This window comes from Babylonia areolata, chromosome 10, assembly GCF_041734735.1.
Source record: "Babylonia areolata isolate BAREFJ2019XMU chromosome 10, ASM4173473v1, whole genome shotgun sequence".
Classification (NCBI taxonomy): domain Eukaryota; kingdom Metazoa; phylum Mollusca; class Gastropoda; order Neogastropoda; family Buccinidae; genus Babylonia; species Babylonia areolata.
Genome location: NC_134885.1, coordinates 5,632,865 through 5,648,234, shown reverse-complemented (window position 1 = coordinate 5,648,234; position 15,370 = coordinate 5,632,865). Strand labels below are relative to the sequence as shown.

The window sequence follows — 15,370 nt, the reverse complement described above, 5'->3', positions numbered from 1 at the left end:
CAAGCATCATGAGCTTGTCAACTTTTGCCAAGCTTCCAGTGATGCAGTATCATACATCTCAGTGTTTCTGTCTTTTCTCTCTTTCTCACTGTCTTGCTGAATTTAAATTGGATTGGTTTTCTAAACTTTGTAGTAGTTACAGATTTTCTATTTATCGATTATTTAAAACAGACTTTCATTCAGAATTATACTTGGACAATATCACTATCAAATGTTTCAGAGATACCTTGATAAGATTGCGACTTGGTCTAAACGAGCTTGGTATAAATAGAAGATTCCAGAACGCGGATGTAAACCGTTTCTGCCCGTTTTGTCCTGGCACCATGGAAGATGAATACCATTTCATTTTTGTGTGTCCTAAATACGGTCATATCCGCCAGAAATATATTCCAGAGTTAATAAATATCAATGACAATACATTGTTTCCGATTCTACAAACCCCATGTGTTACCTCCCAGAGAAATCTTGCTATGTACACTTATTACGCCTTAAATTTAGAGACGAATTTACACAATGAATGAATTAGTATAACTATAAACATGATGAGTACGAACATGCTATGTATTTTTCATCCAGTTATCGGTTACTCACGTACAGTACACCTTTTTTCTTCTTCTTTTTTTTTTTCTTTTTTTTTTGTATGTGTGTATGTGTGTGTGTGTGTGTTTGTGTGTGAAGAGCGATCGAATTGCCCCTTTGTATCCCCCACCCCTTTGTGTATGGGCCGGTGGCCTTCACAATTGAACCTGTGTCAGTGTCAGTGTCAGTGTCACTGTCTTGCTGACAGTTTATTGATTGACGGATTGTTTCTGTCTTTTCTCTCTTCTGTTGTTGTGCAGCTTGAATGAAATCTGTATTGGTTTCAATGGGGGAAAAGACTGCACTGTTCTCTTACACCTCTTCCATGCTGTGGTACAACAGTGAGTATCAGAGCTTGTTTTTTTAGGTGTGTGTGTGTGTGTGTGTGTGTGTGTGTCTGTCTGTCTGTCTGTCTGTATCTGTGTCTGTGAGAGAGAGAGAGAGATGTTTGATGTCGTCACACACAGTCTGGAGTTTTTCATGTGAGGCATGTCAGTGTTTGTACATGTGTGTGTGTGTGTGTGTGTGTGTGTGTGTGTGTGTGTGTGTGTGTTTGCTGTTGAAGTGTTTGTGTGTGTGTGTGTGTGCATGTTTGTGTGTGTGTGTGTGTGTGTGTGTGTGTGTGTGTTTGCTGATTGTATGGAAAGGTCATAGTATACTGGTATGCAATGGTCTAATTATTCAAAGTGATTTCATAGATATCGTAAATACCATCTTCATTTGTCAGCTCAAACTCTTCTCTTTTACTTGGACTTGTGGTCAGTGTTATGCATTTCTTATAGGCAGGCTCTTATTTCGTTTATTTTTTGTTTTTTGTTTTTTACAGAAAATATCCAAAGGAAGAAGTGAAGCTACAAGCATTGTACATCCGCAGTCGCCTTCCCTTTCCAGAGGTGGAGCTGTTTGTTCAACAGGCCTGTAGCAGGTACCAAGTGCCGGCTTTGTGTTGTTTGTTCCACCGCACCCCAGTACCAACAACATTTTTTTTTTTTTTTTGTGCCGCTCCCCAGTCATCGGCACCATTTCAGTGGTGTTACTCCCACACCGCTCATATCACGCCCCCCATACACGGCCTTTCTGGGCTTTGTCTCTCACAGCCCCAGCATCAGCAGTCCACAGGCAACCCATCAATGTTAGGTTGCCATGAGGCCACACATCAGAGGAGGAGACCGTGCACTGCTGCTGAGTCACTTTGGTGGTGGTCAGTCGTGCCTGTTCTGATTTAACGTACACAGGACACCTGACCTACTAAGCCCCCTCCAGTGCCAACAACTTGATATGCTTGACCACACCCCAGCAACAAACAGCTTGACCTTTTGGGTGAATGCCAAGAGGTCATTGAACTCAACTCATCATTTGTTGTTTCTTTGATGGCTATACAGGCAAGCACATTTTTCCTATTACCAAAAACTTTGCGGCAAACGCCAGCCTGTCTTTAAACTCATCATGATTTGTTTCTCTGTTTGTTGGCTGTAAATGCATGCATAGTTGTTAGTTCTCTTTATTCTGAGCATTCTCTGTCTGTGATGTGTTGATGTGCTTTTGTGTTGTTGTTTTTTTACACTTCAGCAAATCTTGGAAACTAATCTGGATTGATCAGAACGTTTGGGTATTGTGTGCAGCTTTGGGCTAGTTTGGACTGGGTTGGGTTTAGGGGAATTTGTTTGGGGGTGGGGGGGAGGGCAAAGGTGGGAGTGTAAAGGATGGACTTACTATCATGGCCAGACTTCAGTCACCTCACAGCAAATATATAATGAGCTCTGAACCGTCCAGCTTGGCGCAGCAAGATCACCACCGAAGCCCGTGCAGCTGAAGCCAGGTGCATCACTGAGGCGCAGAGAAAACGTGCAGTGTGCAAGGCCCGAGCAGCATCCGCTGTCGTGATAGCATCCATTCACTTGTGTCCCCACATGTGGGCGAGCCTTCAGGGCCTGGATTGGCCTCATCAGTCACCTCCGCCACATCAGCCACTGATCTTCCATCTGATATTTGAAGCCATGGTCATCTTTGAATCCGAAGGACGAACATCATTGAATGAACTGACCTGATTTGTGCGTGGTTTGCTGAATGGGGTACTTTTTGTCGTGATGATTTCATGTTTGGTGTCACTGTGCTCTGTGGAGGTACCACCTGGAGCTGATCCGATACGAAGGGCGCATCAAGGAGAACCTGGCATCGCTGAAACAAGGTCACCCTGACGTCAAGGCCGTTCTTATGGGAACCAGAACAACCGATCCCTATTCAGGTCTGTATATGTGTCAAACAGAGGGGACGGAAATGCTGAACATGATTCAGTGGTGTGGGAAAGAGCACATGACTGCATTGACAAACTGGTATGGAGACTTGATACTTATATAGCACCTATCTTCAGTCAGAGACCAAACTCCAAGCTGCACAACTGTTACTCAGTCCATTCATCAGTGCATGTTCATAAAACAGTTCATGAACATGCTTAATAGCCAAAAAAAAAGCATAAGACGGGACAGAGTGTAAACTTGACAAGATGGCATCGAGAGCCTTGGCCAAAGGATTGATTCAGTGCTTGTAGCTTTTAGAGGCGTTTGATTGGCTTAGAGCGGACTGGGCAAGACGGGTCATCTTTTCATTGTTAGCTGCGCAAAATTTGGCCAGGCAGAGCAAACTGATAGGCCTAGTTTGCATCAGTTTGACATGGTACAGTATATGACACCAAATAAAATGTTAAAGGCCACACAGCCATAGGGGCAGTGAATTCATATCCACCCCCAAAAACGGAATATAGCTGCGTACATGTCAGGGTAAAAACAGTCATACCAGTAAAAGCCCACTCGTGTACATAGAGTGAACATGGGAGTTTCAGCCCATGAAGGAATAAGAAGAAGAAGAAGTCATTCCAGTGTGTCTAGGGCTCAGCATTGGCCCAGTGCTCTCCTTTCACCACTTTAACCCTTTCACTGCCAAACTCGCATTTATGCAGAACCTAGGAAGAGGACCCATGTCACTGAAGGGTGACCAGATCATGGGACTGTTATCCATGAATCTACTGCTCTTTATGTTCGGTGGTAGGATAGGCCATATTTTCTACACTTCGCAGGGGGCGTGGGGGTGGTGGGAATTCCCAGCTGTTCTTGAACACCATATTTTCTGTGCTTATAGCACAAGGGAATTTTGCGCTCTAAATTGACTGGCGGTGAAAGGGTTAACCTTCCCCCAACCTGAAGTCAGGTACCCCACTCACGGTCAGGTACTTGTTCACACCTGGGCAGAGTGAAGCAAATTGGAGTGAAGTCCCTTTCCCAAGGACACAGCACCGTGCTGAAACAGGGCCATGAACCCTGATCACTGGTGAAACACTGGATCGTGAGTCCATTGCCCAACTTCTTCTTCCTCTTCTTCTTCATTCGTGGGCTGCAACTTCCACGTTCACTTGTATGTACACGAGTGGGGCTTTTACGTGTATGACCATATTTACCCCACAGGCAGCCATACTCCATTTTGTATTTGTATTTGTATTTGTATTTCTTTTTATCACAACAGATTTCTCTGTGTGAAATTCAGGCTGCTCTCCCCAGGGAGAGCGCGTCGCTACACTACAGCGCCACCCATTTTTTTTGTATTTTTTCCTGCGTGCAGTTTTATTTGTTTTTTCTATCGAAGTGGATTTTTCTACAGAATTTTGCCAGGAACAACCCTTTTGTTGCCGTGGGTTCTTTTACGTGCGCTAAGTGCATGCTGCACACGGGACCTCGGTTTATCGTCTCATCCGAATGACTAGCGTCCAGACCACCACTCAAGGTCTAGTGGAGGGGGAGAAAATATCGGCGGCTGAGCCGTGATTCAAACCAGCGCGCTCAGATTCTCTCGCTTCCTAGGCGGACACGTTACCTCTAGGCCATCACTCCACATTTTCAGGGGTATGCATGCTGGGTATGTTCTTGTTTCCATAACCTATCGAATGCTGACATGGATTGCAGGATCTGTAACGCGCATGTTTGATCTTCTGCTTGCGTATATACACACGAAGGGGTTTCAGGCACAAGTAAAGGTCAGCACATAATGTTGACCTGGGAGATCAGAAAAATCTCCGCCCTTTACCTAGCAGACACTGTAACCGAGATTCGAACCCGGCAGCCCTCAGATTGAAATTCCAATGCTTTACCCACTCGGTTATTGCGCCCATCCAGTGCCTAACTGATTCTTCCACAGTGCCTCCAAAAATAGTAAGCGGTAATGTTTTGCTTTTTTTTCTGTTTTTCTGTGTTTATGATTTAAAAAAAAAATTCTAAATATGTTATTTTTACTGCCGTCAAAAGAGGAAGCTAGTAAGGGATACAGAAGGGAGGTAACCTACTTCCTGGAGGTTATCAGCTGTAGTTACTTTCGTTTTCTCCGCATAGGCGGATAGTAGTTTGCACAGGGCAGGAATCGGACTCCCTGCCGGAGTCTGCACTAGTGGGTCATGTAAGTATGTTAGATAAATGTAATTTTAGGAAGAAAATTTCCTTTCATTCTGCATGTTTGGTGCGGTTGTATCAGGTCACCTCCAGTCGTTCTCCATGACGGATTCAGACTGGCCCCAGCTGATGCGAGTGAACCCCATTCTGTCCTGGACCTACGAGACCGTGTGGAGATTTCTGCGCACCCTGTGTCTTCCCTACTGCAGCCTCTACGATCAGGGGTAGTGTGTTTTGTGTTGTAATTTACAGCATGCACTTAGTGCACGTGAAAGAACCCACGTCAACAAAAGGCTTGTCCCTGGCAAAATTCTGTAGAAAAATCCACTTTGATAGGAAAACCAATTAAAAAAAAAAAAAAATGCAAGCAGCAAAAGAAAAAAAAAAGGGGGTGGTGCTCTCAGTGTAGTGATGTGCTCTCCCCGGGGAGAGCAACCCGAATTTCACACAGAGAAATCTGTTGTGACAAAAAAGAGTAATACAATGCAATACAATACAATACAATATCATACAATACAGTTGTATTGCTTTTTTGCCATAACAGATTTCTCCGTGTGAAATTCGGGTTGCTCTCCCCAGAGGGAGCGCATCGATACAGTGCAGAACCACCCATTTTGTTATGCCTGAAAGTGAATTTGTTTTTCTACCAAAGTGGATTTTTTCTACAGAATTTTGCCAAAGACGACCTTTTTGTCGCCGTGGGTTCTTTTACATAGACTAAGAGCATGCTACACATGGCTCTTCAGTTTATCATCTCATCTGAATGACTAGCACCCAGACCACCACTCAAAGTCTAGCGCAGGGCGCAGGGGGAGAAAATACTGGTGAGGGTGGGATTTGAACCTGCGAGCTCCGATTCTTTCGCATTCTCTGTGGTCGTGTTACCACTAGGCCACCGCTCCACTGAATGTGTTCCCTCCTCTGTTAGTGAAGATATGTCTTTTAACTGTTCATTTGTAAAGGAAGCCTGTGTTCTTTGAAAAAGATTTTTTTCGGTTTGTGTGAGAATGTCCTTAAATAATCACATTTGTGAAGAATTTATTCTTGGTTTTTTTTTCTGTATGTAGATGTCTTTCATCTGCAAGGTATCTAAGGGAAGCACATTGTTTTTTTTGTCTGTTTTCTTCTTCTTCTTCTTCTTCTGCGTTTGTGGGCTTCAACTTCCACGTTCACTCGTATATATATGCGAGTGGGCTTTTTACGTGCATGACCGTTTTTACCCCGCCATGTAGGCAGCCATACTCCGCTTTCGGGGGTGTGCATGCTGGGTATGTTCTTGTTTCCATAACCCACTGATCGCTGACATGGATTACAAGATCTTTAACGTGCGTATTTGATCTTATGCTTGCGTATACACACGAAGGGGGTTCAGGCACTAGCAGGTCTGCACATATGTTGACCTGGGAGATCGTAAAAATCTCCACCCTTTACCCACCAGGCGCCGTCACCGTGATTCGAACCCGGGACCCTCAGATTGAAAGTCCAACGCTTTAACCATTCGGCTATGGCTCCCTTTTTTTGTCTGTAAGTAGATATGCCTTTCATCTGGCAGGTTTCTAAGGGTAGCGCATTGTGTTTTTTTTCTGTATGTAGAAATTCATTTGTCTGGTTTGTAAGGGGAGCATGTTGTATTTTCTGTGTATGGATATGTTTTTCATCTGTCAGGTTTGTAAGGGTAGTACACTGTTTTTCTCTTTGTATATGTGCCTTAAATGTTACATTTATATTTGATTTTGTGTTGAATTTACGTGACGTGTGTCTGTTCATCATAATCTGAATGATCATCTTCATGTGTCTGTAACTAAAGGTATGTCACTGTACATTATAATCATGATGATCATCTTCATGTCTGTGACATCAGGTACACATCATGATCATCTTCACATGTCTGTGACATCAGGTACACATCATGATCATCTTCACATGTCTGTGACATCAGGTACACATCCTGATGATCTTCACATGTCTGTGACACCAGGTATACATCATGATCATCTTCATGTGTCTGTGACATCAGGTACACATGATCATCTTCACATGTCTGTGACATCAGGTACACATCCTGATGATCTTCACATGTCTGTGACACCAGGTATACATCATGATCATCTTCACATGTCTGTGACACCAGGTACACATGATCATCTTCACATGTCTGTGACATCAGGTACACATCATGATCATCTTCATGTGTCTGTGTCACCAGGTACACATCATGATCATCTTCACATGTCTATGACACCAGGTACACATGATCATCTTCACATGTCTGTGACATCAGGTACACATCATGATCATCTTCACATGTCTGTGACATCAGGTACACATGATCATCTTCACATGTCTGTGACATCAGGTACACATCCTGATGATCTTCACATGTCTGTGACACCAGGTATACATCATGGTCATCTTCACATGTCTGTGACACCAGGTACACATGATCATCTTCACATGTCTGTGACATCAGGTACACATCATGATCATCTTCACATGTCTGTGACACCAGGTACACATCATCTTCACTTGTCTGTGACATCAGGTACACATCATGATGATCTTCATGTGTCTGTGACATCAGGTATACATCATGATGATCTTCACGTTTCTGTGACATCAGGTACACATCATGATCATTTCCATGTGTCTGTGACATCAGGTACACATCATGATCATCTTCACATGTCTGTGACACCAGGTACACATCATGAGCATCTCCATGTGTTTGTGACATCAGGAACACATCCTGATCATCTCCATGTGTCTGTGACACCAGGTACACATGATCATCTTCACGTGTCTGTGACATCAGGTACACATCATGATCATCTTCACATGTCTGTGACATCAGGTACACATCATGATCATCTCCATGTGTCTGTGACATCAGGTACACATCATGATCATCTTCACATGTCTGTGACATCAGGTACACATCATGATCATCTTCATGTGTCTGTGACATCAGGTACACATCATGATCATCTCCATGTGTCTGTGACATCAGGTACACATCATGATCATCTTTATGTGTCTGTGACACCAGGTACACATCATGATCATCTTCACATGTCTGTGACACCAGGTACACATCATGATCATCTCCATGTGTCTGTGACACCAGGTACACATGATCATCTTCATGTGTCTGTGACATCAGGTACACATCATGATCATTTTCACATGTCTGTGACATCAGGTACACATCATGATCATCTCCATGTGTCTGTGACATCAGGTACACATCATGATCATCTTCATGTGTCTGTGACATCAGGTACACATCATGATCATCTTCATGTGTCTGTGACATCAGGTACACATCATGATCATCTCCATGTGTCTGTGACATCAGGTACACATCATGATCATCTTTATGTGTCTGTGACACCAGGTACACATCATGATCATCTTCACATGTCTGTGACACCAGGTACACATCATGATCATCTCCATGTGTCTGTGACACCAGGTACACATGATCATCTTCATGTGTCTGTGACATCAGGTACACATCATGATCATTTTCACATGTCTGTGACATCAGGTACACATCATGATCATCTCCATGTGTCTGTGACACCAGGTACACATGATCATCTTCATGTGTCTGTGACACCAGGTACACATGATCATCTTCATGTCTGTGACATCAGGTACACATCATGATCATCTTCATGTGTCTGTGACATCAGGTACACATCATGATCATCTTCATGTGTCTGTGACACCAGGTACACATCATGATCATCTTCACATGTCTGTGACACCAGGTACACATCATGATCCTCTTCACATGTCTGTGACACCAGGTACACATCATGATCATCTTCACGTGTCTGTGACACCAGGTACACATCATGATCATCTTCACATGTCTGTGACACCAGGTACACATCATGATCCTCTTCACATGTCTGTGACGCCAGGTACACATCATGATCATCTTCACGTGTCTGTGACACCAGGTACACATCATGATCATCTTCACATGTCTGTGACATCAGGTACGCATCATGATCATCTTCACGTGTCTGTGACATCAGGTACACATCATGATCATCTTCACGTGTCTGTGACACCAGGTACACATCATGATCATCTTCACATGTCTGTGACATCAGGTACACATCATGATCATCTTCACGTGTCTGTGACACCAGGTACACATCTCTGGGCAGCATGAACAACACCCACCCCAACCCCTCGCTGCAGGTCATTGACAGTCACGGCATTGTGTCCTACAAGCCTGCCTACCTGCTGATGGAGAACGGCAAGGAGAGAGACGGCCGCAACGTGTGATCCGCGTCAGTTTCCATTTCTCAAGGAGGGCGTCACTGCGTTCGGACAACTCTATATACGCTACACCACATCTACCTGGCAGATGCCTGACCCAGAAACGTAACCCAGTTGGCTAGTCAGGTCTTGAGTGCATGCATATATATTTGTGTGCCTATCTGACGGGTGCAATAGCCAAGTGGTTAAAGCGTTGGACTGTCAGTCTGAGGGTCCCGGGTTCGAATCACGGTGACGGCGCCTGGTGGGTGAAGGGTGGAGATTTTTACGATCTCCCAGGTCAACATATGTGCAGACCTGCTAGTGCCTGAACCCCCTTCGTGTGTATATGCAAGCATAAGATCAAATACGCACGTTAAAGATCCCGTAATCCATGTCAGCGTTCGGTGGGTTATGGAAACAAGAACATACCCAGCATGCACACCCCTGAAAACGGAGTACGGCTGCCTACATCGCGGGGTAAAAACGGTCATACACGTAAAAGCCCACTCGTGTGCATATGAGTGAACGTGGGAGTTGCAGCCCACGAACGCAGAAGAAGAAGAAGAGTGTGCGTGTGCCTATCAGTGGATTTCTTCCACAGAATTTTGTCAAGAGGTCCAATGCTTTCGTTGCCATGGGTTCTTTTTCAGTGTGCCAGCTGCGTGCTGTACACACGACTCAGTTTACCACCTCATCCGAATGACACTTGATTTTCCAGTTAAATTCGGGAGAAAGGGCAAGCCTGGGATTCGAACAGACCTTCCTGAATGAACATTGCATTGGTAAATGAGTGTCATGAACCGTTTTGCCACCGTCCTCTTTAACTCACTCAGTACGGCCAGTCCTCTCTTCTCCTCTACACAGACCCCTTGGATGTCCAGTGGGTGTCTGAATGACCCAAACTTTAGCTTCCGTCGTCAGAATTGTGGTATTCTTTGTCAACATTCACCTCTTCAGTATAAGAGCCTCTCACTTGCAATATTTTGATGATGGTAACTGGTGTGAAACGCTGTTAACGTCGTCTCTTTCGCTGTTCGTATGGAGAGAGTTAAATGTGTGGTTTTCAGTGGCTCAACCGGTCTGTGATACTGTGGGAATCTCTTTGCTGAGTTGTATCTCATCTGTCTGTTCTCAGTAACAGATGTGTATCACCTGCTACTTGGCATTTGAATGAAAGTTCTGGTTCGTGGGGAGTAATAAGTGTGGTTTGTACAGCGATGATTTAGCTGTTGCTGTCTGTGTGAGTACGCATCAAGACAAAGATATTTTTATATCATGCAAGTGTTTAGTCGGGTAAGAAAATAGCTGCTTTTCAGAGAAAAGAAGTGTGCAATCATACACTGGTAATTCAGCAGACTTTTTGTTCGTTTTGAAAAAATACAGGGAGCATTAATTCCATATAATTCTTTTTTATGTCTTAAGATATCTGGCCAGGAGCACTGGCCAGATCGGTTCTGATACACTTCAAATATGATTGAAAAGTAAACTGTCAGCAGGAAATGTTGTAATGTCATGTGTGTGCTCACATTGTCTGTGTGCTGCTTACTTTGTATGTATGTTGGTTTGTAAGTATGTATTTTGGTGGGCATTTTTATGAAACATTCTGGTGGAATGTGTACCGCCTGGTTTTTACACTCCTACCTTTTTCGCTGGTTTACATGGGCAATATTACATAAAGCCAGTTACTGTCTTCTGCTGACAGTAAACTAGTTGTACATTCTGAACTCTTTGGAAATAAGTGTTGTGAGAAACCACCAGGCAAAAGCACACACACACACACACACACACAAAAACTGCCGCAGTGCCAGACATACATGTATGTGCATGTGTGTGTGTGTGTTTGGTGCGTTGTGTGTATGTTACATTTGGTGATTTTTATACATAAAGATGTTAATAACATGTTTTTCTATCAAAATATCCAATTAGCGTGACAAATACTTGCTGATATTTTTGCCATTGAAGGTTCCAACAAACTGTTGCTATGATAGCATCCAAGTTTGTCACTGAGGGTAAAAAGTGCATGTTTGTATGATCAGTTGATCTCAGTGATTTTGTATCTTTTTTGTTTTTACATATGTGTCTGCATTTAATGTATTCTCGTCCATTCCCAAAAGAGTCCTTTTTTTTTTCTTTTCTTTCCGTTACATGACCAACATTGACTTGTCGGTGACTCTGTCATGGTTGATGCACGCTGGGTATTTTCCTGTATCCATAACTCACTGAACACTGATATGGATTACAGGATCTTTAACGTACGTATTTGATCTTCTGCGTGCGTATACACGCAAAGGGGTTTCAGGCACTAGCAAGTCTGCACATATGTTGACCTGGGAGACTGGAAAAATCTCCACCCTTTACCCACCAGGCACTATTACCGAGATTTGAACCCGGGACCCTCAGATTAAAAAAGTTCAAAGCTTTATCCACTCGGCTGTTGCAGCCGTAAGTTCACAAGACAGGAATCAGGCCTCTGCCAGACTCAGCACCAGTGGGCCACAGTGAAGTGTGTGTACTGTAATTAAATGTTTAAGTATAAATCTGCTTGCAGTTTATCTGTTTTGCTCCCCTCTTGTTTTTTTCTCTGCATTAATTTGAACAATATAAGCAGAATAATGTGATAGCATTTGATTCTTTTCTTTCTTTTTTTTTAAATCAAATTCTACTTGAAGTTGATAATAAACATTCACAGCTCAAATTTCACAAAATAGTACATCATATATGCCTAAGGTTTGTATGAGGTGTGTGTGATATGACGTGCATGACATCACAGTCTTTATGAAAACAAAAAAATGGGGGGTGGGGGGGGGGGGCAGCATCCAAGCAAAAAAAAAATATTTTTTTAATAAAATAAAAAGAGAGAACAGCTTAAGGAAGGAACAGTAAAGAAAGGCAATGTATAGACAGACAGATACAAAGACAGAGCAAGAGATCTTTCACAAAGTTTGTCAGTGTTACCCAGGTTTGGTCAGCAACCATGTTCCTTTCCTCTCTTGCACAATGCCTTGTCATAATCATCATCTCTTTCAAGCAAAAGGACTTTCACTCGTGTAACACCAGGATACTATGACTACACACCATGTATTTCATGATTCTCTTCATCAACATTTCCAAACGCAATGAAAACAACACATTCAGTCGATGAGAACCTTTCTTACATCATGATGCCTGTCACCCTCATCCCAACACGAAACAATGTCACACATCAGCACACAAACTTATCACATTATCTACGTAGGGGATGTACTCACATTGTTAGCTACAATGGCAAAGCAACCACAATAACAATATATATCATACACATCCACCATTCTACTTCTATTTGATCTATTTATAACAAGGGGAAAATCAGGAAATGGTGTTGAAGGCTGGTGAGAAAAATACAACAAATTGTGTGAGAAGCTGAATTTTCTCCATTCTGCACCTTGAAGAGTGTGTAAATAGTGTTCTTTATTTGTCTTTCGTGACAAACTAAACCCTCAAATAACGGCCTAAATCATGAACTTGTTCAACCAAAAATCACTTGTTATATATCCAACCTGTGGGTTCACATGTGTGTGTGCCTTTGTGTGAACACAAGACACAGTACATTAATACTACACATACTAAACATATCAGCACACAAGGAATGATTCTGAGTGATATGTGACACCATACAAAGAAAAAGTTCTTAAAAAAAAAAAAAATCACAATCAGTCAATAATTATGTGATGGGGAAGTCACAATCAACCAATAATCCTGTGGTGGGGAGTAGAAGTGGAGTGATAGGGGGAGGGGTTCTTTAAATCATCTTCAATTTAGTAAGACAGATATTATGACTTTCATTTGAATATGTGAAGAAAACTGCAGATCTGATTTAGCTCTGCCTACGATACATTTGGAATTATCTACCAGTCCTCTGAACGATTTTGATTTACTGAGAAGCGGCCAATTTTGTTAGCAACACAACTGACATTGGGGGGCAAGAGTTTCTGCTGATGCCAAAAGGCAAACAGCATGAAGAGATGAGCTTTACTGTTCGATTAAATTATGGCAAGGGGGTAAAAGGAGTATCTTTCATCAAAGTAATATTACATTATATTATACTGTATTTGAAAAAGCAATTAGAGTATTTTATTCACAATACGATTACCATAGCAGATGCCTTTTGTTTCCTTAAGCTGTCTGAAGCTGGACAAACTCATCGCTTGAAAATGAGCTTCATGTTTAGACAACACATGATTCTTAATTTCATCTTAACTCACAAACAAATCATACATTCTGGAATGTGAAAATAACCACATACATTACCGATTAATCTCATCAATGACCACTAGTTTTAAAGTAAGAAGCTCTTAGAGAAAAAAAACAAACATTTAGAGATGCAAAGCATAGACATAAATATGAATATATAAAAAAGGCTAAATTGCACACCACCACAGAGGAGCTACTCCATCACAAGTGATTATGATTTTAAGAACCAATAATGCATACCAACAAGAAATAATGGCTCTTGCTGTATGTGTGTTTAAAAACAACAACAAAAACCCCCCAACTAAAACAGTAAAAGGTCATTCCTGAATATGAGAAATATTTGAAAAAAATCCACAGGGACACTATTCAATACATAAGAACTACTGAATTCTCTTACTTGGAAATTTGGGGGCAAGATTCTCTTACTCGGAAAGGGCAGCAGAATGAGTATCTTGCATTATACTATATATAGGATATGTATACATTCAACTTAAAAGCTTTTTTTTTCTTTCTTTTAAACCAACAAAAAGCATTCCAACCCACATTAATTCCATGTTTCAAAATATCAAACAGCTGGATCACATGACTACATTCAACATTTTTTTTTATCCTCCACAGATCTACAACATCAGGGAAAGGAAATCTAATTTACCTTTGTTCTTTCAGCTACACTAACTACAGAGTCTGCTGTCCAACCCTACAGCACTCTTTTATCAGGCTGCCAGACTCTTCACTTCAGAAAATGCAATAATGTACAATGATGCATCCATGGCATAGGCAGAGTTGCATACATTCCATTTCTACATGTTGATGGTTAGGACATTTCGTAGTTGGAACGGTTGTTCATTTTGTACTGAACAAAGGAGAAGATGAAGAGCACCACATATATGGCAGCAGCAATCCAGCAGTTGATGGCATTCTGTTCGTACTTGGTCTTGGCGTAGTCCTTCGAGAAGTGATTGGCCTCCCAGTCACCCAAGGGCACGTCTTCAAACAGGGCAGGACTGCGCACCCAGAAAAAGATGCCCAGCAGAGCCTGAAACAGGCAGGATGGAAATAAGAGGATTGTAAATTTTAATTTTTTCATTCTATAATTTTATCATTCAATTAATTTAAACATGGATCTATGACCTGACGACATCATGAGTACAGCTATAAATACAAAATCTTTGTAAAATTTCTGGTTTCACTGTAACTAAAACAGTAAAAGCTTATTCTTTCTCATCTGTCATGGCCAAAGCACTCATATGACTATGAGTAACTGACCACAAACTCAGAAAAAATATACAATCTATTACTTTATTAGTTCATGCGTTTATCTCCTGCATGTGTTTATTATGGAGTGGTGGCCTAGTGGCAATGCTCCAACCTAGGAAGCCAGAGAATCTGCACTGGTTCGAATCCCAAACTTGCCACTATTTTCTCCCCCATCACTGGAGTTCGTGGTGGTCTGGACGCTTCTCATTCGGATAAGACGATAAACCGACGTACTGTGTGCAGCTTGCACTTAATGAACGTAAAAGAACCCACCACTATAAAAGGGTTTTCGGTGGATGTCCCTGGTAATAATAATTAACCAACCTTCACCACTGCGAATTTCTGCACTCGTGACATGAGTGTTCCAAGTTTTTTCAGTGTTTCGTCAATTAATCAAATGCCTTTCGTAAATCTGAATACCTGAACAGTATTCCGCCTTAATACTGATTTATAAATACTTACAAGCATCACAATTCCCCAAATGCTGATCACCATGTAGTATCTGGAACATGACGTACCCCAGATCGGACAACCCATCTTGCTCGTTTGATCACTGACAGTGCTGTAGTAGTCATGTGACTTCGTCAACATCC

At 42.2% G+C, this 15,370-nt stretch overlaps 2 protein-coding genes across 2 annotated transcripts in view; one reads left to right on the top strand and one right to left on the bottom strand.

Annotated features, from left to right (window-relative positions):
• LOC143286739 (FAD synthase-like) overlaps window positions 1-11,084 on the top strand; it is a 22,089-nt gene extending 11,005 nt beyond the window's left edge. The window contains exons 9-13 of the mRNA XM_076594460.1: window positions 840-920; window positions 1,406-1,504; window positions 2,703-2,824; window positions 5,095-5,236; window positions 9,176-11,084. Of these exons, the coding sequence (XP_076450575.1) occupies window positions 840-920; window positions 1,406-1,504; window positions 2,703-2,824; window positions 5,095-5,236; window positions 9,176-9,314 (583 nt within the window). The 3' untranslated portion in view covers window positions 9,315-11,084. The remainder of the gene's footprint in view (window positions 1-839; window positions 921-1,405; window positions 1,505-2,702; window positions 2,825-5,094; window positions 5,237-9,175) is intronic.
• A 1,265-nt stretch (window positions 11,085-12,349) lies between these two features.
• On the bottom strand, window positions 12,350-15,370 carry LOC143286738 (ribonuclease kappa-like). Its single transcript, XM_076594459.1, has 2 exons — window positions 15,240-15,370; window positions 12,350-14,556 (listed from the first exon to the last, which is right to left on the bottom strand). Exons 1-2 carry the CDS (start codon window positions 15,366-15,368, stop codon window positions 14,335-14,337), a joined length of 351 nt encoding a protein of 116 aa, XP_076450574.1. The 5' UTR covers window positions 15,369-15,370; the 3' UTR covers window positions 12,350-14,334.

What these genes read in the sequence shown, in the direction of transcription:
- LOC143286738 (XM_076594459.1), bottom strand. Translation starts at nt 15,368, where the DNA reads ATGTTGACGAAGTCACATGACTACTACAGCACTGTCAGTGATCAAACG. An exon ending in TTTGGGGAATTGTGATGCTT is followed by an intron (nt 14,557 to 15,239) that starts GTAAGTATTTAT and finishes TGCCTGTTTCAG; the next exon opens with GCTCTGCTGGGCATCTTTTT.